The 24,892-nt window shown below is 49.3% G+C and overlaps 1 protein-coding gene across 1 annotated transcript in view; it reads right to left on the bottom strand.

Annotated features, from left to right (window-relative positions):
• Window positions 1-2,934: 2,934 nt before the first annotated feature.
• The window catches only part of SMARCC1 (SWI/SNF related BAF chromatin remodeling complex subunit C1), a 77,793-nt gene continuing 55,835 nt past the window's right edge, over window positions 2,935-24,892 (bottom strand). Inside the window, exons 24-28 of the mRNA XM_082046364.1 lie at window positions 23,955-24,109; window positions 20,260-20,394; window positions 15,954-16,212; window positions 4,689-4,859; window positions 2,935-3,162 (exon numbers count right to left, since the gene is read on the bottom strand). Coding sequence (XP_081902490.1) covers window positions 3,077-3,162; window positions 4,689-4,859; window positions 15,954-16,212; window positions 20,260-20,394; window positions 23,955-24,109 — 806 coding nt within the window. The 3' untranslated portion in view covers window positions 2,935-3,076. The remainder of the gene's footprint in view (window positions 3,163-4,688; window positions 4,860-15,953; window positions 16,213-20,259; window positions 20,395-23,954; window positions 24,110-24,892) is intronic.

A 24,892-nucleotide genomic window follows, 5' to 3' on the forward strand; every position in this document is an offset into this window, starting at 1 on the left:
CTGGGTACCTGGGCCAGGCTCTCACCACCCTCAGGGCAACAATTCCTTCCTCATGTCCAGCCTGAATCTCCCTCCTTTAGTTTAAACCATCACCCCTTGTCCTGTCACAACAGGCCCTGCTCAAAAGTCTGTCCCATCTTTCTTATGGGCCCCTTTTAAGCACAGAAAGGCCGCACTAAGGTCTCCCCGGAGCTTCTCTTCTCCAGCTGAACACCCCAACTCTCTCACCTGTCCCCAGCAGAGCTGTTCCAGCCTCGGGTCATTCCTGGGGCTCCTCTGGCCCCTCTCCAGCAGCTCCATGTGTGTCCTGTCTGGGGACCCAGCGCTGTTCCAGCCTCGCATCACTTTACGGACACTGCGTTGTTTTTAATCACACTTCAACTTGGAAGAACAGAAAATAGATTTTGGGGAAAAAACACCCCAAACCGTCACCCGCGGGTTTCCCGCCGCAGGTCCCACGCGCCGCCGTGACCCCGCAGCGGGTCCGGTGACAGGGACAGCGGCAGCGGCGCCACATGGAGCGCGGCCCTCGGCCCCGCAAACGCAGCTGCTTGGAGCTTTGCCACGAGGGATTGAAATAACAACCTCCAAGTCCACAGGTGTCCCCACAAACAAGCTGGAAACTGCAGGTTTTTAGGAAGCACAGGGTGGAGCTGGAATGGCCAGGCGGGACACGTCCGCCACGGGAGTTTGGGGTATTTTTATATGTCCTGGGTCCTGCCAACAAGGCACCGGAGACCTGCTGTTCCAGAATTCACACTGTGATAGCGACCATATTCTTTGCATTCCTTAGGGAAAGGTCTTAAGATGAGAGAAGGAAAAATGACACTTCCAGCCCTGCGCTTTTCCTTCCGCAACCTCGGGGAACTGGGGGCTGGGGGCACTACCCGGCTGGGGCGGTTGGGGAGAAATGCCATTAGAAGGGATTTTTCCTCTGAAAAACCATCACTTGGTGAAGTAGGAGGAGTGTTTCGAATATAATTCAGATTAAATTCCCAGTTTCAGTTTAATCAAAAGGCAAAACTACCCTGGCAGCCTCTGGAGTCGCGCAGGAGAGGACAGAAGAGCTGAACAGGCACCGGAATTCAACCATTACTGGTGGAGCAGCGTGGGGACAGGGGGACAGAGGGACGGGGGGACCCACCAGGTCAGCGCGCCCAGGCCCCTCCAGTACAGAGATCTACCACTCCTGGCTCTTCTTTCAGGTGTGCGATTGAGCCCGAGCGCGGTGCGAACCAGCGCAGCCACACAGCAGGACTCGCAGACATAATCCCGTTAGGCCCGGAACGCTGTTTTACTTTGTCCACGTTCATTAAGCGTTTTTAAATCTGAAATACCATTTTCCAAAGCGGCAGATGACCGAGCCTTCGCTTACCTGCGTTACTTTGGTGTCTCCCGCCTCGCCGGCTAACGAGCTCGGGCTTTGTAATTATTGAGACGCAGCCCCAAAAATAGACCCGTATCACATGAAACAGTTCTCTGCTCACCCATGACAGGCGGGGAGGGAAAGGAGACTCCACGCAAAGCGGCACGAGCTTTGTACAAAAACCACGTGTGTTTTTCTTTATTTCACAAAATCGGGTGGCTGCGTCGCAGGAATAAAACCGGCCCTATACATAGGATCAGATGAAAAAGTCAGCACGCGTATTATTTATACAGAAACACAACAGTGTCAAGAATTCAGGTGCTCTGTAGGATCACCACTACTACAGTAAAAAATAGTCTCCATCTGGATCCTTTATATTTGAAGCTGATCACGCTAAAAACAACCTGAGGTTATTCTAAACTGGACTACGGTCTGAACCAGAAAATCCCATGCTCACCCCAAAGACCCTGGGGGGAAGGAACCATGGGGTGAAGTTCCCGGGCAGGGGGCGGGCAGGTTGGGAGCATCTCCCGAGAGGCACCGGCGTGGAAAATCATCGTTGTGTGCGCGGGGGGAAGGGGCTGCAGCCCCGACGCGGCTCCTCCGCGACCCAACGGCCTCAGCACCGGGACATCCAACCCGCGGCACCGATGAGTCCATCACCTGAGTGCTCTTCAAAGCAAAACGGTGGGTTATGGTATAAGTGGTTCTGGGAGATTCGGGTTATTTGGGAGATCAAGCCTTACACCACCACCTCGCCCCCGGTTGCCAAAAGCCCTTTAAAGTGTTCTGCAACCCCTAACGATGAGCAAACAAGCAGTTTAGCGCTGGTGGCCGCACTCCAAGCTGTCCCCGTCCCTGTCCCTGTCCCTGTCCCTGCCCACCTGGGCTGCCCACAGGAGGTAGTTCTGGCACTCGCACCCCAACCATCCCCCCCAACCCCATCACTAGCACTTCTTCGCTACCTACTTTTTTTTTTGTTTTGTTTTGTTCATTTTAAAATAGTAAAAAGTATATGCTCCAAAAAGAGGGACTAAAAATCATGGTTTTATTCCTTGGTTGGCTACTGTACCAAACTACTCAGAGAGAAGGTTCGACTACCACCTTCGAAGGCAAAAGAAAGGTAAAAACTGGAGCAAGAAAACTCCTACCGTTGAGTGGTTTATTCCAATTGATTCGCTCCTGGCTTCATTCGCATGGGATCAATATTTTCTTCAATAAGTTAGCGAGGCAGCCCGGGCGCCGGGTGCTGTCCCTAACGATTGGGGTGTAAGGAACGCGGCCGGCATTCCCGCTGCACCCTTGTTTTCCTTCTCCACTCAAAACACTGGTTTGGCATCCAATCTTGACGCTTTGCTCTACCCGGAGACCCCGAAATGTTAAATTATATGTGGAGCGGGCATGTGCAACACCCTACAGCTCCACCTTAAAAACTTGGCTTTTACGCTTTTCGGTAGAACCCAAAGCGCAAAACACCAAGAGGAAGGAAAGCAGAGCTGAGCGTGACTGGGAAGAGACGCAGAGCAAAGCGTCAAGGGTTTGCCACCAGCAACGCGGAGGCACAAGGGATGTGACACCCGCCCCGGGGAACGCCGGGGGGGACGCTGCGTGTGTGTTTTCCACCGGAGGGGAAGATAAACCAGGAGGTCGGTGAGGAATTGGTTTTGGTCACCACTGCGCTGCTGGAGAAGCTCCTTCTCCCTCGACGGCTCAGGGGGCGGCGGAGGCCGGGGGGGCCGCGGCCGGAGGGGGGGTCACCCCTTCTGCTGCCGGGGGTGGCTGCGCCGGGGGGGGATCTGCAAACAGAGAAACACAGTGAGCAGGACACCGGGAGAGGCTCAATGTCGATACGCGATGGGCAATGTGGCCGTTCCATGGGAAAGCAGCAAGAACTGGCCTCAGAAACACCTTCTCCATCTTTTACAAGCTTCGCGTGCAGCTCCAGCGCACGTCTTGTTGTGCTTTTCATTTCTCCCAAAGAGGAAAAGAAAAATCATATTTTCACAGAAAATACAGCAATGATGCAGCTCGGTAAGCGGCAAAGTTCACGGCGAGCAGCTTTCTGAGGTGGAATCAGCATCTCACATCTCCCAGCTCGGCGCTCGAGCCTTTAGATTAGGGCTCCTTTCTATTTAAACTAGACGGAACAATACGCTTTATATGAACAGAGCTTGCACTTAAGCTCTGAACGGCGTATGTAGGTTAAAGTAGAGGAATCCACAGATGCAGCAGTAGGAGGGAAGAAGTGAAGGATACAAAAGGGCAGCTTTCATGCGCAGAGAGGAGATGCTAATGGAACATGACTGACTTGTTTAGCAGGGGAGAGAAAAGAAGAGAGAAATTAAGCTCAGGGAGGAGAGCGAGCAGGAATCCAACCTGACATGAGATATTCCCAGCGGCGGAGGCTCAGCAAAAGGCAAGGAAAGCGAAGGAAAGCGGGAGCACTGGAGGGATACGGAGCAAAATTCTCAACTATAACAGCACCGGGATGGGGATTTCACTCTTGTGCTGGTGAACGCCGGTGAGTTTGTGCTCCTCACCGCTCCCTGCAGCTCAAGCCAACACAGGATGGGTTTTCCCAGTTATTTTTTGGGAGAAGTACCACAAGCAATCTCAGCGGCACTTCCGCCAAATCATGTTTTTGGGTATCGAGCGCTGCGCTGAGCAGCTGCAAATAATGCAGACATTAGCGAGGTGGCAGAGCACCCGGCGCCAGCCGGGCCGCCTGTCCTTGTGCTTTCTGGATCTTCTTTTGGTTCCTGAGCACATTGTCACCGTCACCCAAGCAACACCCACCAAGTGGCTGCTGACTTCACTGCTGCTTATTTGGCCGCCACAAATCCACTTTATTTTGGAGGTGCAGGTGTTTGTACTATGTAAGGAACATACCTTCTAAACCTTTTGCTTCTTCCTCATTAGAACTTCCTCTTTAATCTCACATTTTCTATAAGGTACTGTTGAATTACATTCTGACCTCCACTATTGGAGGATTTAGCTATAGTTAATTCCTGAACCTCCACTGTGCATTCTTCCAGCCTAAAGAGAGGTTTTTGATGATGACCACAGAGCCTTAGTGTCTTTATAAATAAAATAAAGGATGTTATAAATAAAATAAAGGCCAGTGGAGTACGTTTGGATGCCCAGAGGGGAGAGAAGCACTTAAAGCTTCAAGCACACCTCCAGCTGCCAGTGTGCGCACATCCCATCGTTCCTGCAGCAGATCGAGAGGTTGCAACGACAACGGCTTTGCCAGCGACGCGGCGAGCGCCAGGAAAGCCACACCAGGTATATTTGCCGGGTTTTGAGCCGCAGATCCACTTACACATGCCGTTGGGAGCTGCCAGAGGAACGCGAGGTCCGATGAGGTTTCCTGCCATGGGGGACATGCCGGGCGGGGGGGCGCCCGCCGGATGGATGTTGGTGGGGACGTTCGGCATCATCCGGCCCGGCATGGGCTGTCCCGGCATCATGGAGCCCGGCCCCGGCATCTGGCCTGCAAGGAGACACGATGGGGAGACGTGGAAGTGATTGGAAAAGAGAAACACTGGGAAAACCAGCGGTTCTGCGAGCAGTGAGCAAAGTCTTGTGCGCCAGAGCCAACTCCGGCCACGCTCCCAGCACCAAACGTCTTCTCATCCCCTCCAAGGCAACACGTTCCCATCAGGAAGAACCATACGATTCAGAAAACTCACAGTACAGAGATTCCCACGGTATAAAGCCTTTTTATCCCCTCCAGGTCAACACATTCCCCATTAAGAAGAAGCGTGAGATTCAGAAAACCCGGGATACAGAGATTCCCACCGTAAAAAGGCTTTTTCATCCCCTCCAAGTCAACACGTTCCCGTCGGGAAGAACTTAGGTCTCAAAGCCAAGAGGCAAGTGGCAGGTGAGACTGCAAGTCAAACCCCACGTTTTTCAGTGAATCTCGGCTAAAATGGCATTTGGCACAATCTAAACGAAGGCACAGGAAACAAACTGCGTTAGAATGATAATGTACCAAGTACCAAAGTCGTAGCACTTGATGAAAAAGAGCGACCACAAACCCTGCTGGATTAATTAAACAGGAGAACTCGAATTGTACAGTTACAAATGCAGAGAAATCATACACTGAAAGATTCAGAGATTCAGAGCACAGAGATTCCCACCATAAAAAGGCCCATTCTGGTGCGAGGAGGGTTCTGATACATCTTCCAGCTCTCTAAGAGACCATTGCGTTCCAGCCATTAGACTCGCCCAGCTTTGGACACCTACAACTCGCCAACTGATGCTTTAAAACCTCATTTGGGGCGATTATTTTGCATAATCCAATTACATTTACTTTCACACACTTACATAAACGTACAGTGCTTTAGTGAGCAAAGCAGCTATTGTCAAGGGTTCCTTCAGAAGAGCTCATTCCACCCCAAACCCCGGGCAACTACGTGAAATAAAGTGCGGTGACAGAACCCTCGAACACAAAAAGGCTCTAAACACACAAGAAAAGCATCACAGCCACACCGGTGGCTAAAATTAAGAAAGTGGGAGCTTGGGAGCAAGTCAATACTTTGGTGTAAAAACTATTAACTCGTGCTTAAGTTGAGCTTTGGAACAAGAGCTTTGAGTAATATTGTACTGATCGTAGGATCCTCCAGGAGATGCTCATGGTGGGTATCTCGGTAGCTTCTCCAGCCCTTGGCTGCTGGTCTCTGCCTGGATTTCCATGGTGCTTTGAAGCGATAAAGGGAAGACAGGCTGTTCTTGCAGAAAGGCAGACGACGGCGTAAAGGAGTATTTGCTTCTGAAACTGGAGCCTCTGAGGGTCCCGGCACAGAACACAGCACAGCCCACGGCAGAGGTGCTGAACCACCTCACGTGCACAGCGATTCTGATGCATTAAATCATGCAAACATAACGCTGGAGCTCCTGGTCCCGCACGGCAGAGCTCCCGGCGCCAGCGTGGGGCGCAGGAGCAGCACCAAGCAAGCTGGGGGTAGGAAGCTCTACAGAAACCATTGCATTTCTCAACGTTTTATCAAGGAAAGGAATTCTGTATGTGTATCCCTGGATACGCTCCATCACCCATCAGTGACCGAGCCATTTCCATCACCATGAATTAAAGAGCAGCAGCGGTGGCCAACGAGAAAAGCTGTGTACATCTGAGCTTCTCGTCCTCTCCTTCAGCCCCGTTATTAACAAATAGCTACAGGACATTTCCTAAAATTACATGACATGGCTTTGGGAGTGACTCAAAGTGACCAAGTCCCACACATAACATGACGTGCAGTGTCTGGTTTCCCATTTGTAGGCAAGTTGAGCTCAGTTTCTCAGTATGGCCCATGTATTCCCCTCCTCTGCAACAAGGTGTTATTTCCACCACGGCGTAACCCAGGTGGGAAGGGACCTCAGAAGGTCTCTAGTCCAACCTCCTCTCGAAGCAGGACCAGGCTGCTCAAGGCTTTGCCAAGACCTGCCTCATCTCTAAGGGTCTCAACCGCATCAGCTCCGGCGCATGGAGACACAGGGGCAGCGGGTCACGCTCCAGATGTTGGATTTCACCTGATTTTACAGGAGATAGATGTGGGAACTTCTGCCTTTCCCCATGCTTGGTGACGACCTGTGGCACCACGGTCACAGCAGCTTGAGTTGCAGTGGCTGGATGTTCTGGGTGAAATATTGAAAACAATAATACATGAAAAATCCTGTATCACCAGCAATCTCAGTCTACACAGAAGAGGGGGCTGATCCAAGCACGTCAGTAACCAACACCCAACAAGCCTCTTCACTTCACAAAATGTCCTGACAACTTCACGGAATCATTTTGGTTGGAAAAGCCCCTCAAGATCATGGAGTCCAACCATAACCCAGCCCAGCACTGCCCCATGTCCTGAGAACCTCATGTCCGTCTGTCCAGCCCTCCAGGGATGGTGACTCCAGCACTGCCCTGGGCAGCCTGTTCAATGCCCCACAGCCCTTTGGGGAAGAAATTGTTCCCCAGATCCAACCTCAACCTCCCCTGGTGCAACTTGAGGCTGTTTCCTCTGGTCCCGGCGCTTGCTCCTGGGGAGCAGAGCCCGAATCTCAAAGCAGTTACTCTCCAGGAACAATATCTGTTCTCCTGCTCCATTTACCTGTGTAAGGAGTCCTCCAAGAACAGCGTGCATCTTCAGCGGCTGCTTTTGCAAATATAATCTATTCCTTAGAGCCCGGAACAGAAGAACACTGCAGGTTGGTTTTGGTTCACAGGGAAAAGGGGAATTGGAGCTTCTGCCTCGCTGTACGGATAGGCGCCTATTTCTGGTCAGCTTGAAGTTTTCTGGGGCACTCAGAAAATAATATTGAATATAGAAGCGGGCTCAGCGCAACGAGCAAGGTGTACAACTGATGTTCATCGGGTTTGTGGGACAGTCTGCACAGGGACGGGATGATGGCTCATTGCACATCTAAGATCAGAAGCGGTGCAGGAAAAGCCACCAGGCAGCCTTTACGTCCTCGAAATTCTCCCGCTGCGGGTTTAAAAGCCCGTTTTCACAGTTTACTGTCACACTGACACAAACGTGGGTGTATCGGTGGCTGCTCCAAGCAGACCCTGAGCGTCAAAACACTTGTGGAGTGCGACCACCAAGGCTCGATCTGCGCTCACCCCGTTTCTTGGAGCATTCGTAAAGAATCTGCATTCAGATCAAAGCCGGTACATGAACCTCTGGGCTGAGTCAGCGCACACACGCACTCACAACCTACTCGTGCAAAGTCCAGCTTGCCGGAGAACAGAGTAATGGAGCTGGCAAGCCAGGCTTAAACGGGGAAGAATGTGTCTGGATTAGATGAACTCACCCGAGCGAGACGAGCAAACTGGAGACAAAACGTGGCCCAAAGACCTAGAGAATGTGGTAGCAAAGAGAGCAGATATTCACAGCTACCAGGGATGTTACTCACTGGCAAAACTGAGCGTGATTGAGGAATAAGAACGTAAAACTTGGAGCACGGCTTTGTTTCAAAAGACCAGGAATGGTGGGAATTGAGACATCCCCAGCCTGGGAGCTGCCGCTTGACAGGCGCCTCGACCTCTCCAACCTCGGACTACGTTTTATATCAAATATCAACCATTAAACAGAAATTAACTAAACTTTAAAATGTTGTTTCTTCATAAATTCAAAGCACGTCATCCAATCTGGTAGCGATGGTCCTTGGGAAGCGCCCTGCTACCTGGCCCAAGGAATCTGTGCAGCATCTTTCTCTCTTTAATCTTGGAGATTTAAAAATCAATGGGACCGCAGCATTTCTGAAGACACCAAGAGGCTGAGCAGCTCCTCAGCCTTTGAGTACAGGGTGGGTTGTCTGTTTTTTTGGCATTCTTGATGTGATACGTGCAAATTTTACCTTAGAAGTGGCTTGAGGTACTTGCAGAGGATCAATCCTATCGCACCCCAGAACCCCAAAGCGCTGAGGCTCAGCAGTAACCAAGCAACACCCAAACTGAGGTCAAGCAAGGAGAACCCGTCAGTACCACCACAGCAAAAACTGCAGCCCTGTTCCCCAGAGAGCACACGTTTTGTTCAGGTTTCAAGAGATATCGCTTCAAGACAGTGGCTCAAGCATAAAATGTGGAAGTGTGACCTACATAAGGGGAGAGCTTAAAAACAGCAGACGCAGGAAGAGATAAAGTCAAAAGGTTCAATAAAATGAGATTTAGCAGGCTAAAAAAAAAAAAATCCTTTACACGTTGGAGATTGTAGCGTTTTCTAATGCGTGCTGTGGAGCGTCCTGCCATTAGCAAACTGCCAACTGCGGAGCCACGTTACGCTGAAATGGATGAGCACCAATTTCTAAAGGATCTCCAAGGTATTTATCTTTATTAAATAAGCCTCTACCTCTATTAAATCAGCCAGTCGAGGGGCGCTGGAGTGGTAAACAGCTTTAGGATGTTCGTTTGGCTGCAGCAGCCGACGGGGCACGATGCACGAAGCCTGGAGCCCATTCAAACCCTCCTGCGCAGCCTCGCCCTGTTCACAACCCCGAGAGGAACATCTGCAGCCGCGGCCAGCGCTGCGTGTGGGGGGAGAGGAAGAACAGGGCGCTCCGACCTTCCTCCCATCCCCGCCGGGCACGTGCAGCGCTGGAATCTCCCTCTCCTATGACTTCATGAGTGGTTTTCCAGTTTGAGAATGGCAGGGAATGGCTCCGGGAAACGCCTGCATGGCGGCTCTGCCAGACGCGCTTCTTCCCACTGGACGCTTTGGGGACAAATACGGATTGCTGGGTTTTCTGCAACCTCCCAGACGCATCCTTTCCTTTGCCACAGCCTCCCCATGCGTGCGCTGCAGCGGACGATCCCGCCGCCGGGAACTGTGAATAATTAACCGCAATAACTCAATGAGCGTGGCGCCTCGGGGGAGAGGCGCAATTTCCTCTTCGCTTGCATTACCGTGTTGCTGGTGTGATTCGCCCAGCGCCGGAGCACACCAAGGGGCGCCAGAGCACGCCGAGGGGCGCCGGCATCCACGCCGAGGGGCGCCGGAGCACGCCGAGGGGCACCGGCATCCACGCCGAGGGGCACCGGCATCCACGCCGAGGGGCACCGGCATCCACGCCGAGGGGCACCGGCATCCACGCCGCCTCCCGGCTGAGCGCTCACCTTCATTCTTCTACGCTAAACCACATACGATGGGAAACGCTTTGTCGAGAAGCCGCTTTGTGTGTCACGCCGGCAAGGACAACCCTTCCATAACCTTCCAATATTCACGCAGCTTCAAGAATAGATTCTTGCGAGGAGTCGGGAGCTGCTCACGCTGACTGGAGAAGCTCTGCAGATGTTCAGTTGACATTAAGGTGCAAGTCACTAATCTCAGCCCATCCCCTGGCTGACCCTTATTTCCCATTCTCACCCCACAAGGGCTCAGGTTTTCATTCAGAAATACAGCAGAGCGCACCCACCGTGGCTTTGATTTTCCTGCATCGCCAGCCGCCGTAACACGGTGCAAACCCACAACTACCTGGTATTGCAGCACCGCGGTAAGTGCTGCAAAGCCATTTACCACCCCTGTGAATGTGCTTCCCTTCCATCCGCCTCCCGCCACGAACCGCGGGTAAGAACAAAGAGTTCTCAGAAAACATTCACCAAAAGGAAGCGAACTCCAAATCCTCCTTTGTACCAAAAACTTCCAGAATCGCAACCAGCGCAATAGGAAAGTAAACAGCATCCACTAGCTCGATTTAAACTCACAACTTTTAAATAATGAAATGCACAAACTTACTTGAAAATCCACCAGCTCTAAATGACTTAAAGTTTTTTTTAATATCTCAACCATTGTCAGAAAATTATGCAAAATATATTGAGGGAAAAAGGTTATTAAAGTTGCTCGTGCAGCTGTAGTGGAAAGTGTATCCGTAGCTCCTTATTCCAACTCTGCTTTGGGTCAGAAATTATCAACTAGCCGAAAATCCCCCCTGAAGGGAGGAGTTAATTAATGACAGCTATTAATACATATCTCTCTCTCTTCCTCTAAGAGCTTCAAGACGTTTCTCGTGTTACACACCACAAGTATCACTGGTACCAGGCCCTTCTCATCATCTCCCAGATAACCAGAACCGCGCACTGAGAAATCAATAACGTGCTTCAAATGACACAACCGGCTGGTAACACGGGATGAAATGGGAATTTTATTTCCCATTATGATGACAAGGTGCAGCTTTTCACAGCGAAATTGGAAGCCCGTCTTCTTTTTCTGTCTTCAAACTCTTCATTCCAGGGGAAGGGAGAGAATAAAACAAGCTCAGTTGAAATCAAGTTAAAAAAGGTGGGGATAGAACTAGTAACAGGACTTGTCTGAAATCAGTGCCTGAAAACAGCAGCGAAACTCTGGTCATCGAGGTGAGATGATCGCCAGATGTGTCCATGACCCTCGCTGCGGATGTTCGCCAGATATGTCCAGACTGACCCTCGCTGCAGAAGTTCGCCAGATGTGTCCAGACTGTCCTCCCCACATATGTTGGCCAGATGTGTCCAGACTGCCCCTCACCACATATGTTGCCCAGATGTGTCCAAACGGACCCTCATTGCGGATGTTCACCAGATAAGTCCAGACAGACCCTCATTGCAGATGTTCACCAGATGTATTCAGATTGCCCCTCATTGCAGATGTTTCCCTGGATGTTTCCAGACGGACACTCATTGCAGATGTTCCGCAGATGTGTCCAGACAGACACTCATTGCAGGTGCTCCCTAGGTGTGTTTGGCCTGCCCCTCACCACAGATGTTCACCAGATGTGTTTGGACAATCTTCACTGCAGACGTTACCCAGATGTGTCCAGATGGACACTCGTTGCAGATGTTCCCCAGATGCGTCCAGACTGACCCTCACTGCTGATGTTTGGCAGATGTGTCCATTATGACACTTGCCACAGATGTTTGCCAGATGTGTCCCGGTGAACCCTCACTGCAGATGTTCACCAGATGTGTCCACACTGACACCTAATCCAAAGAATGTGTTTCTAGAAAGAGCTTTACCATTAACTTCCAGTTAAGAGAGCTGGCTTAACTGCTTCTGAATCCAGAAAAGCCGTAAGCAGTATCTTATATTTTTAATTCCATTTACAAACGCCCTTTCAGATCCTTTCACCACGGCGTTGCCTCCCATCTCTTCAGCTCCCATCAATCACTTTAAAGACATCCGACTTAGCGTGTTCTTCACGGTCTGCTGAACCAACAGTTACACTTTTAGCCACTATGAAGGTCAGAAACCTGTTTGAAAACATCAGCGAGAACCAAGGTAAAGTCTGGAGTTAAAACCGCGCAGCTGAAGAGGAAACTGCAAAGGTATTTCCAGCCCGGGGCTGTGCTTTGGAAGGTTTCCACCGGTGCTGCTCAGTTACGGCTCACGGTCGGGGATCTTCCTCCCGGGTCGGCTCTTCCCGCAGAGCTGTCAGATGGCCCAGTGGTTTCTCCGCAGCCAAAAACCTCGTTACACCGCAATACCTTGTGGTATTCAGCGCTGAGGCTCCTTGAAATGCCACCTCGGGGCAGCCGGTTGTTACTGGAGAGCAGCCGAGGGCTCCGGTATGGAAAATACTCCTTAGAAATCATGTCTGAATCCTGAGCTTTGTCTACAGGACTTGGAGCAGCAAAAGGAGAGATTTCTGATTTCTGCTGCATCTCAGCCTGTTTTGCAGGGATTACCAGGGGAAACTCATCTACACACACACTCCACATTCTGGCACGTCCAACACTCCAAGAGACTCGTGTGCGGTTTTGCAGCAGAGGAGCTTATGACAAAGATAAAGTCATAAGTCAAAGGAGAGTAAAGTGAAGTTCACCAGTTTGTTTAAAAGGTTCCTAAACTAGTAACTGAGCAGCAAAAGTTGCTGCTGTTCCATATCCGCAAAGGTCTGTTGTAAAAATATTGGACTATTAAAGCCCCAAGAAATACACTCCAGTTGCCCTAAAAATGTGAACATAAGGAAAATACGTAGGCTGCAACAGAAGTTCTGTAGGATTTATCACGGATACAACACGATGCGATACGGGATTATTGTTTAACGTATATAACACACGGTGTGTGCGCACAAAACGCAACCGCTTGGGCACTCGGTGAGGCTTCTGGAGACGGAGGAATCTCAGCAGGGATTTCCCTGTGACAATACACGGATCTGTCGAGCGGAGTCAAACTCTGCGCAGAAACAGAGAATGGGGTCGGTTTGTGAGTCACGGTGGTAGAAGAAGCACCGAGGTTTGCCGGCAAGCTCTCCAAGGGCCTCCAAATTCTCCCCTTTGCTACAATATTAAAGCAGTAAAGTGTTGGGTAAACGCAGGATTTGAGTCCCGGATCGTGTGGGGTTTGGCGGCACCAGGACATCATGGCTGCGGGAACCAGAAGCGCTGAGCGCCGGCCAGCACCCCCCAACCGGACGGGGGCTGGAAAAGTCAATCTATTGACTCATTTTAATTGAATCTGAAAAAGAGATGTACTGACTAATTAACACAGCGCCACGCTCCCTGCAATACACACCAAGAGGGAGCACCGGGGACACGGGGCCTGGCTGATTGCGGTGGGGGTGAAGTAATAAGGTATTATGAGAAGCAAGGATGTGAATATATTAGAAATGAAGTTCTATTAGTCCCCTAGTGAATACGACAATGCATTTAATCTTGTTACGTTTGCAGTCTCAATAGCAGCTTGTAAGTAAGAGCTGGTCTAATGATATGCAATGATTCCCCCCTTTAATCCATTTTCAATTTGCCATTTTTCCATTTCACAGAACGTTTCCTCATCCCGCCCGAGCTGTCGATACGGCGCCACACACACATCGAGCTGCGGCGTCATTTGAATCTAAACAGACCAGATTTTATCACTCAATTTCTGCAAAAAACAAAGCAGTTCCCACAACCGCATCAGGATTTTTGGTCCGCAAGAGCACAGTGATGCCAGGAGCGCCCCGACTCATCTCTAAATGATAACTGGTTTAAGAGGTGCCCATCTCTGACCCTCCTCTCCACCCAGCATCACTGCGCGTGTTGACTGAATCACCATTTATCACTGTGGAGATTCCCGCGGTTGGATCAGATGCCTCACAATTTCACGGTCACCTGCGAATCCTGTTGGTTCGCTGTGTGTTTCTGCTCTTTCCCAAACCACACACTCACCACAGGCCTTTTCCCAAGACGAAAACTCAGCCGCCCGCAGCCTTTCTTGCTGCCACATCCTATTTTTGATTACAACACCCCAAACTTTTCACCTTCTTCAGCAGCAGCCTATACAAGATGATCTGAAATATTTTTGGCTAATAACTGATGAGGTTTTTGGTCCCACAGCTGACAACTGACAGACGTGTTTCTCCTATTTGCAGTCTAATCAATCCACTACACGCCAAGAGGTGCTATGCTGTTTTAAACTATCATTTCAACAACATTTAGCAAGCATAGAAAAGCCTTCATTCCCACAAGCATCTTCCCAGCAACAATACAGTATCTGGTAGTTCCAATCCCTTTTAACAGTCAAATGGTTTCAAAGTGAGACCGTAAATACCGATAGTAACTTAGTTATTTAACAGCAGGGCTGTTAGTTTTGCCATTAAGCACAAATAGTTGTTTTGAATCAATGGCCATAATATTATGTATGCCCGGTGGACATTCCCCGTCCTGAGGCGTTCGCATCGCCACCTCATTCCTCCATCCTCGGGTACCAGCAACATCGAATATCTGCACCCTTGGACATACCCAGAGCTCCAGAACCCCCGAGCAGGAGGCTGGACGGGGACTTTGGGGTGACCCTTGTGACCAAGGCGGTTCTGTGATGCTCACGGGGTGTCAAACCCAACCGAAGCTAAAACCCAAACGAGCTAAAAAACATTTGAAAATTATACCTAGTGGCAGCTCCATGTTTCACTTTGCAGCTTGGCGTGACTATCTCTGAGGGTGGAAACTTGGCTGGGCAATCTGCTCCAGGGTTTGAGGACCCTCACAGGGAAACTGAAATTTTCCTGTGTCTAGATGGAACTTCACATGTTTTCATTTGCACCCACCCTGTCGCCGGGTGCTAATGAGAACAATCTGGCTCTTTTATTGCCCCCTTTTTGGGTATGTATATACATTGCTAGGAAATCTCCTCCTTAAACTCCACCTGCACATCTGGCACAGCGGAAAAAGCGATAAAACGAAGCTGCGGTACGAGCAGAGCTCATCTTCCCAGCAAACCGTGTTTCTGTTTTCTAAGCAGCGCCGTTATAAACCTAATAACCTAATGAAATTTAACAAGGGAAAGTGTAGAGTACTGCATCTGGGCAGGAACAACCCCAGGTTCCAGTATAAGTTGGGAAATTACATATTAGAGAGCAGTGTAGGGGAAAGGGAGCTGGGGGTCCTGGGGACAGCAGGGTGACCATGAGCCAGCACTGGGCCCTTGTGGCCAGGAAGCCAATGGGACCTGGGGTGGGTTAGAAGGGGGTGGTCAGTAGGTCAGAGAGGTTCTCCTGCCCCTCTGCTCTGCCCTGGGGAGACCACACCTGGAATCTTGTGTCCAGTTGTGGCCCCTCAGTTCCAGCAGGACAGGGAACTGCTGGAGAGAGTCCAGCGCAGCCACCAAGATGCTGGAGGGAGTGGAGCATCTCCCGTGTGAGGAAAGGCTGAGGGAGCTGGGGCTCTTTAGTTTGGAGAAGAGGAGACTGAGGGGTGATCTTATTAATGTTTATAAATATATAAAGGGTGAGTGCCACGAGGATGGAGCCAGGCTCTTCTCGGTGGCAAACAATGATAGGACAAGGGGTAATGGGATCAATCTGGAACACAAGAGGTTCTACTTAAATTTGAGAAAAAACTTCTTCTCAGTAAGGGTCACAGAGCCTGGCCCAGGCTGCCCAGGGGGTTGTGGAGTCTCCTTCTCTGCAGACATTCCAACCCGCCTGGACATGTTCCTGTGCGACCTCACCTGGGTGTTCCTGCTCCAGCAGGGGGATTGCACTGGATGAGCTTTCCAGGTCCCTTCCAATCCCAAACATACTGTGATACTGTGAAACCACCACGCAACCCAGAGCACCCATTGCACCTCGTGCCGCTTCACCTGGCAGCGTCTCTCCCACGGTGACGAACGCAAAGGGATTCTGTCCCTCCAGCTCTTACCTGGCTGCGGTGGGTGAGGAGGCGGCATCTGATGGTGCATCATGGGGTACGGGGGCGGCTGCTGGTGGGGCAGCAACCCCGGATGTGCCGCTGTCCCCAGGGGGTTCAGCCCGGGCCCCCCCGAGTGCTGGTGGGGCTGCTGGGGGTTCTGGCTGTGCTGCTGCTCCATTTGCTGCCGAGCCCTTAATTCGGCGTATTTCAGCTGCTCCATGTGGAAATTCTGGCGTTCCGTCAGCAGCTGCTGTCGCTGCTGCTCCAGCTGTGGCAAAAACAGGCAAAGAAAATATTAAACGACAACACATTTAAAACACAATTCTGCAAATCGAACACCTACCCTATCGCCACACAGCTGTCTGATTCGCAGCAGCTTTTGGTAACGGGTCCAGCCCATTTTCCAGCTGGAACAGATGAACTCACCTTGTCTTGTCCTATAGAATCTCTCAGTAACACAACTAACGCGCTACTCAATAATCACTGTGCAGAACATCCAGCCTTAACACACTTCTAGAAGAAACTTCACGTTTTGCTGTCAACCTTCTGCATGTTGGAACGAGCGGAACGGGAAACTAAAGGGATTTTCTAAGGAAAAATCGAAGCAGAATGTGTAATAGCAGAGGCGCAGGGATTACACACAGGATCCTACTCTGGACCTTTAAGTGTAAGACCTGGACATCCTGATATCCAGACAGCAATGATTAAGAAGTGTATTATTTTAAAACAACCCTCAAGTAATTTACACCATTTAACACAGAATAGGTGCTTTGTTCAATGTTGAGCAAGCCTCAAATGAAAAGCCAAGCTACAGACAATATTTCTTGCTATCGGGCATTTATCTGCCTGATCACGTCATGGTTAAGGAAGCGTATGATGTTTGACTTATTTAACAAATCATAACGCATTTCTACGTCTATTACTCTCAAGCAATTCGCCGTATGGATTTGCGTGACTGGTTTACAAATATCTAATGGGCGTTTTAAGAGAAACTCCATAATTTAGCTGCAAGGAGGTTGCTGGGGAGACTCACGCCTTGCAGTTCCCCAAACCCCCCAGCCCAGCTCCAGCAAGACCCTGTGTGAGCAGTTTGCTGCCGACACAGCGCGGGTGAGAACAAAACCCCGCAGCCGTTCCCCCCGATCCAGACAGAGCCCGATGAATAAAACATCCTGCTCGTTGGGGGCCCGCTCGCCGCGCACAGGGACCACAATGGGATTATTCATGCTGCCCTGGCTCCTTTTTCCTTGGCCAATCTGATACGTTAGCGGGAAGAACTTGATAAAACGAAGAGACACGTACACCAATGGTGTAATTGTGCATGTGTGGCAACAGATTCGGGAGGCGACGGGCAGTTTGGGGAGAATTACTGCAAGTGACCCGAAACAAAGGCTCAGGCAAGAAGCATGGCTACACCAGACTTCTTCTATTCTTTTTGTGCTCTTCTGTATTCCTGCTTTGCTCTCTTTATGGCCACCTACTACAGTTTAAAACAAAGTCTTCACAAGCAGCCGGTGTCTGAAAACACACCTCGTAGCTTGGAAAAGCAGTGAGAACCTCCCTTCCACACATTCCCCCCCGGGATGGGAAAAGGGGGCGGAAAAAGGCAAATGAACACAAGTTAGAACACAAGCTGCTCTTCGAACTGCTGCAGAGCCCAAAGTGCTTGGTTCTGCCCCAGGTCCCTGCATCTGCTGTAACCGCTTTAGGAGCAGGTTTATGGACACGACCCCGGATTAGCATCAAGACAACTGGTAGTACGGTATTTTTCTCTTGGAGGGTCTGTTAGTAATTGGCATTTGCCCCTCACCTCCCAGAACCCCGTTCTGCCTGCGGTGCTGTCGGGCAAGAGCGAGGGCACAACCTGAGCCGCTAACCCAGCCCTGGTTTGTTTGTAACCACAAATACCACACTCCTGCCAATCTCCACACTTACAACAGCACGTTTCCACACTGCTGCAAAGCCATTCACAATTAGAAGGGGCTATTACCAGCACTTAATGTGTACTCCTATCACGACCATCATCGTCCTACAATTTAATCTTCAGCAAGTAATTCCTCCCCAAACAGAAATGGGTAAAGAAACATCCATGTGCTGTTATAAATTCTGGGTCAACAAGGCTCCTGCCACCAACAGGATCCCTGGTGAGACACACAGTGGGCAGCACTGAAACTATTTCAGCTTCAACACCCAAGTCAATGTGTTTTTCCCCCAAATCTAACGCCCTCCAGTCTGCAGCACACATTGCTTGCAACGCTTACAATCACCTTTACTACGAGAAAAAGCCAATGCTGAAAATAAGGACATATGCATAATATGCAATGGCTTTGAATTATCCCACTAAATATCCACAGTGCCAGGTGAAAAGACTGAATTTAACCACCAGAAAGTCACGGGAAAGCATTTCTATGCACATTTTTAAAATGGAAAATGTCACATGCCTTCAAATGGAAAAATCCCCCTGTCACAAATAGAATATATCCAAAGACAGACATCTATGGAGAACCTTTTAGAAATAGTTAGGTCCATTTCTTGAGCTGCCAGTCAGCGTGAGCGGCAAAGCCCACGCTGCAGTGGTTGAGGCTGCAATGCAGACCCTCTTGGTGACGCTGTGCTGAGACACGAGCCCACGGCTTGTCAAACTCCATCCACGCGGCCAGCGCCAAAGCGACCATGTGAGCTCCATTCGACTCGCATGGAAGGGCGAATACGAAAAACCCTAAAACTGTGATTTGCTATCTTAACCACACCTAGATTAACTGCCTATTGGCAAAAGTGAGACAGCTACGCAACAGAAAAATAAAACAATGACCAGCCTCTGATAAAAATTTCACAGAATCACAGAATCGACTGGGTTGGAAAAGACCTCAGAGAACATCCAGTCCAAGCCTTGGTCCAACTCCAGTCCATTGACCAGATCATGGCACTAAGTGCCATGGCCAATCTCAGTTTAAAAACCTCCAGGGCCGGCGAGTCCAGCACCTCCCTGGGCAGCCATTCCAATGCCTGACCACTCTCTCTGTAAAGAATTTCTTTCTAATATCCAGCCTAAATTTCCCCTGGCAGAGTTGAAGCCCATGGCCCCTTGTCCTATTGCTGATGCCTGGGAGAAGAGCCCAATCCCCCCCTGGCTAGAACTGCCCTTCAGGTAGTTCTAGAGAGTGCTGAGCTCAGCTCTAAGCCTCCTCTTCTCCAGACTAAACAAGCCCAGCTCCCTCAGCCTCTCCCCATGGGGCTTGTGCTCAAGTCCCTTCCCCAGTCTTGTTGCTCTTCTCTGGACCCGCTCCAGCACTTCAATCTCTTTCCTGAGCTGAGGGGCCCAGAACTGAACACAACACTCCAGGTGTGGCCTCACCAATGCAGAGCACAGGGGAAGGGTCACTGCCCTTGTCCTGCTGACCACGCTGGTTTGGATCCAGGACAGGACACCATTGGTCTTCTTGGCCACCTGGGCACAGTGTTGGCTCATGTTGAGCTTCCTGTCCATTAGTCCCCCAGGTCCCTTTCTGCCCGACTGCTCTCCAGCCACTCTGTGCCCAGCCTGGAGCGCTGCAGGGGGTTGTTGTGGCCAAAGCACAGGACCCGCCACTTGGCCTTATTGAACTTCACCCCACTGGAATCATCCCACTTGGGTCATTTTTACAGTAGCTGGGGACAAACCGCTTCTGGGAAAGCCTGTAGCACTATATGGGAATTAATCCTTAGTAAGTGATGTGTAATCCAGACACTGACGGGCAGCGAGAGCATCTCTGCCATCTTACACCCTCATCTTAGGGATACAAAAGGCTCTAGAAAGGTGTTGCTAACAGTGTCACAATAGAAATCCAACCCACTTGGAGGACTTTCCCAAGAGCTACCGAGAACGTAGAGCACAAAAACCCTGAACTACGTGTTTAAACCCAAATCTCCAGGAAGGAGCAGCAGACAGAGCTGCTTTCCCTTCCCTTAAGAAATTAAGGTTTCCATCCACTTCACTCTCTTTACATGGAAAAGCCACTTGTACCTCAGATACATGGAAAAGCTACTTGTACCTCCCACATAAAGGCTCAGGATCAATTCCACATTCATGCTTAGATGACAACAGCCAGGATTAGGAAGCAAATCCAGGATACTACCAGTTTGCTGCTTATGCTAAGGGAAGATGTGGGTAAAGGAGAGAGCTCAAACACTACTACGGGGAGTAACTATGAATTCTAGTTGAGGCAAAAAGACCCGCAGAAAGGCGAGGACCACCTGAAGTTGTTAGTTTTGCAGCTGTTGGCACACACACATCTCTGATTTCATGCAGAATTTCAGCTCAGTGCCCCCTACTTACCGCCTCTTTCTCTCTGTCCATAATGGTTTCCAGCTCCTCGAAATGGCGAAGTTTGATCTCCAGCTTCTTCATCTGCGTTTCCACCAAAAGGGCAACCAGGGACTTGATCTTCCTTTCCTCCACCGCTGCCAGGTGCTGAGGATGAAACACAGGGCTCTGATTTACACACAACTCACAAAATCAAGCGCTTGAAGGGAATAAATAAGCCAACTAGCCAGTAAAATATTTTTCTCCTCAAGTAAATGAGGAGCTACATGGTAATATCTTGTTGAATGTATTCCCATTACGTGCAGCACCAAACCACCAAACCCTCAGCTCTCCCAGTGCAGCGGTTCCACCTCGGGCTGGCGATATGAGAAGGATCGGGTATGAGAAGGATCGGGTATGAGAAGGAACCGTTAACAAACACCCCACCACCATCTCCAGTTTCCTTTAGAACCAGGTTGCATAGTATTCCTATTGTAGAAGAAAGCTGAAGGCAAAGTGGCATTGAAATTGCAAAAGCAAACTGCAGAAAGAGGCAAATAGGCTTTTAAAAAGGCTTCGGCTTTACGCCATTTACATATACACACTTACAGATAAATGGTACAAGATACAAATATGTGTGTATATTCGTGATGTATGAGACAGCCTATGAAAGCGTTTTCCATTTTCCAAGTGTCAAAGGCATGTTAATGATGCCTTCTAGCAGCTTTTGTGAAAAGGCTGCTGTTCCAAATGAAAATACACCCAACACCCGCGACGTGCAGGCCCGGGAGTCCCCGTGTTCACAGCCACAGGGTGTTCCCTGATCCGTGTCCAGCACAACCTCAGCGGCACATCCACGGGCCATGGGATGGAGCGCTGGCTGTTGGGGGCAAGAGGCAAAAAGGCAAAGCTGGATCTCATCTTTAGCAAACTGTGCCCCAAACCTCGGCTGAGAACCGGCAGAAACACGGAGCTGGAGGAAAGCAGCGTTGTAAAGCTCCCTGGTAATCCCAGTTCTAAAGAGAACTTCTCAGAAATGTAGGAGAGTGTTGCCATCGCTCATTTGTTGTGTCATTTGACAGCATTCAGCTCTGGAAACCGGCCAGCAATAAAACAGGTCTTCAGTAAATCTACATAATGTATGTTCGAGACTTTACGTTTAGTTTTAAATCAGCTTCAGAGAGCTGGAAGGATCCCCCAAACTCATCTAACAGCACAGGACAGTGAAATTCAAGAGGCTGTTCAACTAAATACTGACCAAACAGCGGCGCGCACATGTGAATTAAAGGAACCGAGAGCTGACAGAACTGGAAAATTTACCCTCAATTAGCACAGCTTAGTAAAACGGAGTCGTTTGTACGAGAAGTCAGAGGGACAGAAGCACCTTTGTTGATTCACATCGCCTGGCTTGATGTGTGCAAAGGTAATAATGAAACCAGATGAAGATAAAATCAGCAAGGCACACGATTCGGTAACAAGACAGGTCTCAAAATGCACTCTAGAGAGGAAATGATCATGCAGGTTTCTTCCTAAAAAGACCACACTTAGCCTGGCACTACCCAGCGCTCCCACATGGATCAAGAGCCAGTCATTCCTACCTCTCTGCTGGCTGAAGAATAGTGAGATGAAACTAATAGCGATTTAAATGGCATGATAAACACGCTGCTGCATGCACTAGAAGTGACAGAGGAGTGAAAAAGAAGATGGTACGTGACGCTATCCGGGGCCTGGAATGCTGTCTGAGTTCACTGAAACTGCAACAGGCACAGAAAATATTATTACTTCTTCCTTCCCTCCTCCTATTTTGCGAGAGGAGATGAGATGCTTCGCCCAGTTTCTGTTTTGGAAGGCCAAGAGGGAATAAAACCTGTCTTTGCTGAATGAAACAGAAGTAAAGGTGGCAGATACCACAGAAATACTGAAATGAAGGCACAGAACGGGAAAACCCCCGTCCTGCCACACGTACGCTCAAGCACGAGATGATAAAGGTCCAGCAGGGAGCTTCTCGAGCAGCAGCAAAGAGAAACCCATTAAAGCCATAATTAGATCTGCCTGTAGACAGAAGATGGGACGCGGCCGCCTGCAGAAAGAAGAAATATGACTTTAGCACCAGGGTGCCTTCTATTCCTGAATCCTACGTTTCTAAATACCTACAACACGTGAAAACAGGGGCTGATAAGCAAAGGGTTTTAACTCAGCAGGCAAAGGGAAGTGCTCGATGGCACGATGGTCAGAGGCTGGAGCATGTAAGATTGGGAATAAAGCTTATCAGCAACATTTACACCCATGGGAAAACTTACGGACAGTCCTTTTTGGCAGGTAAATGATGGATCCAACTGAGAAGAGCCAAGAGCAACCTGGAGAGGGGACGGGTCCTATCGGGTGCTGTTCACGCACAGAAAGGGAAAAAATAGCCTGCACTGATTTAGAGATCTGAGAAGAAAATGAGGAAAATGGGACTTGAATTCTAATATCGTTTGAACAGAAGCCATAATCTGTAAAAACTCGCCTTTTACCCCCGTTTCTCCTCACAAGTCAACTGCAATATTCTTCTGATATAAACCAGCTCTGGAACAGCTCTTCTTGTGGCCAGGTCTTGAGTTTATTACGAAGAACCAAACTCTCTCTCAACCAATACACAGCTCACTCAAAGCCTTAATATTCCTGCATTTTTAAGTGCAAGTGGAAAGAGAAATCCCTGCTGAACCTGGACATCCTCATTATATTACAGGAAATAATATATTATAACGCTGAAATTCTTCTAGAATATTATTACTCTAATGAAAAGGGCCATTAGCCAAGTCCCTTCTCCCTCTGGCTCTCGTTATCGCCAAAGGAGGGAAAGCAGATCAGTGGGGAAAAAAGCCTGATGTTCGAGTTACAAGAGTCCAAGATCAAGACTGCAAGAGCTGGTACAACAAATGCAGCAGCTCGTTATGGCCTGGAAAGCCATCAGGAAATAACCACCATCCACGCCTTGCTTTTGGTACCTATAAAGCAGGTGAGGTGGAACCTGGCGCTGCATCCAAAAGTGATTAACAAACCCAAACTAGAGCTTGAATGGAAAGAAAAGGTAAAGAAAAAATGGATTTTGAAACAAGATATTCTGAAAGAAGCGAAGGCGGTCTGGTTCCTGCAAAAAGAAAGCGAAGGACAACGTGCAATTAGTAATTATAGGGTAAAGAAAAGCTATTAGATAGGATACAAACCTCACAGCTCATTAAGAGACTATAGACAAACAAGGAGAAGTTTAATAACACACAATAGCTCCTAACACAAAAATGGGTGTCTGTAAATATTGTAATGCTGGAATTGAACATCACGCTGGTTTACAGAGTAAAACTGTTGAACATCACACTGTTTTACAGGCGGTTTGTGCAAAGTCCACAGAACAGCACCAGGAAAAAGGCAACGCGAGGGTTTTGTCACCCAGCCCTACGGACCTGCCGAGCACAGAACAGCCTTTCCAAAAGTGACAGACACATTTTGGGGCCGTTTCATAGGGATTTTCATCAACTTCACAATCATAAGAGTAGCTGCCTAAATTAAATTTGTGCACTATTTCACTCTGGAGTTCAAGTAGAAGAAACTGGAGATGGCACTTCTGCTCCTTCCAGGTATTAGAGACCAGAACGTGGGATGGCACAGATCTGGAACAAAGGAGCATTTGAAGAAGAGTTCTAATGTGAACTGGAAACCGCGCCAGTGGACGTTTGGCTCAAACAAACCTTTGCTTTGGTGGCAGCGGAGGCGAGGGCAGCAGCTGCAGCTGTCGCTACGTTTCCTTCCGAGATCTCGTGCTCCACTTTCTTCTTCCCAGCCTCGCTTTCTTTGTCTTTGCTCGCATCAACGTTCTCCTTGTTCTCTTCCGCCTCCTTTTCTTCTGAAAGAGATTTCCCGCCAAGGCCGTTACGTCCCTTGTCCCCTCGTTAACAGCATCGCATCGGGACGGGAATGACACTGTGCCCGCTGCTATTAGTCAAACAAATTAATTCAGCCACACACCGTCATATTGCGGCATTATAGCGCTGCTACTCGACCAAACGCTGACCGGGGAACAATTCCAGTCCGAGAGGATCTGACCCAACAAACGGGACAACTTTACACGCTTTTAGTTTCAATCCTGTCAATTCACCCTCTGCCGCCAGCTGAACTCATCAGAGCAACTTCGGCTGCATTCGCCCATCAACTCCATTATTGTATCTACTCCTGTATGTAAATCTGAACATGTCGTCTTCTACCTGACGCTAAAATATTAAATATAAGTTCCAGGATAAACAATACATTCATGTGGTACAAGGGGAATGTGTTAAAAATAAGAATAATGTAGGAAAAACCCCAGTACTCTTTAGCCTGTCAAAATAAAGGGTCTGCATCACTTTGCAGGGAAGCTGAGTTAACCGATAAGGGTAGGAGTGAGCGGTCCCATTTCTTTGCATCTAAAATGACCAAATGGTGCGGAATACAGGCAAGAGAAAATCATTTCTATGACCCACACACACTATGTGTGGGTCATAGCCTATTGCTATGGCAATTTCTTCCCCAGTCACTAAGCAGAGCGAAAGAAAGCTCTAAAACCAGCTCAGGGAAAGAATTTAGTGCCTGAGCTTTGCAGCGAAATTCAACTGGAATATTTCCTACTGAAGCATGAAGCAGCCTGATGTGC

Source organism: Streptopelia decaocto, assembly GCF_964273445.1.
Source record: "Streptopelia decaocto genome assembly, chromosome: 2".
In the NCBI taxonomy this organism is placed as follows: domain Eukaryota; kingdom Metazoa; phylum Chordata; class Aves; order Columbiformes; family Columbidae; genus Streptopelia; species Streptopelia decaocto.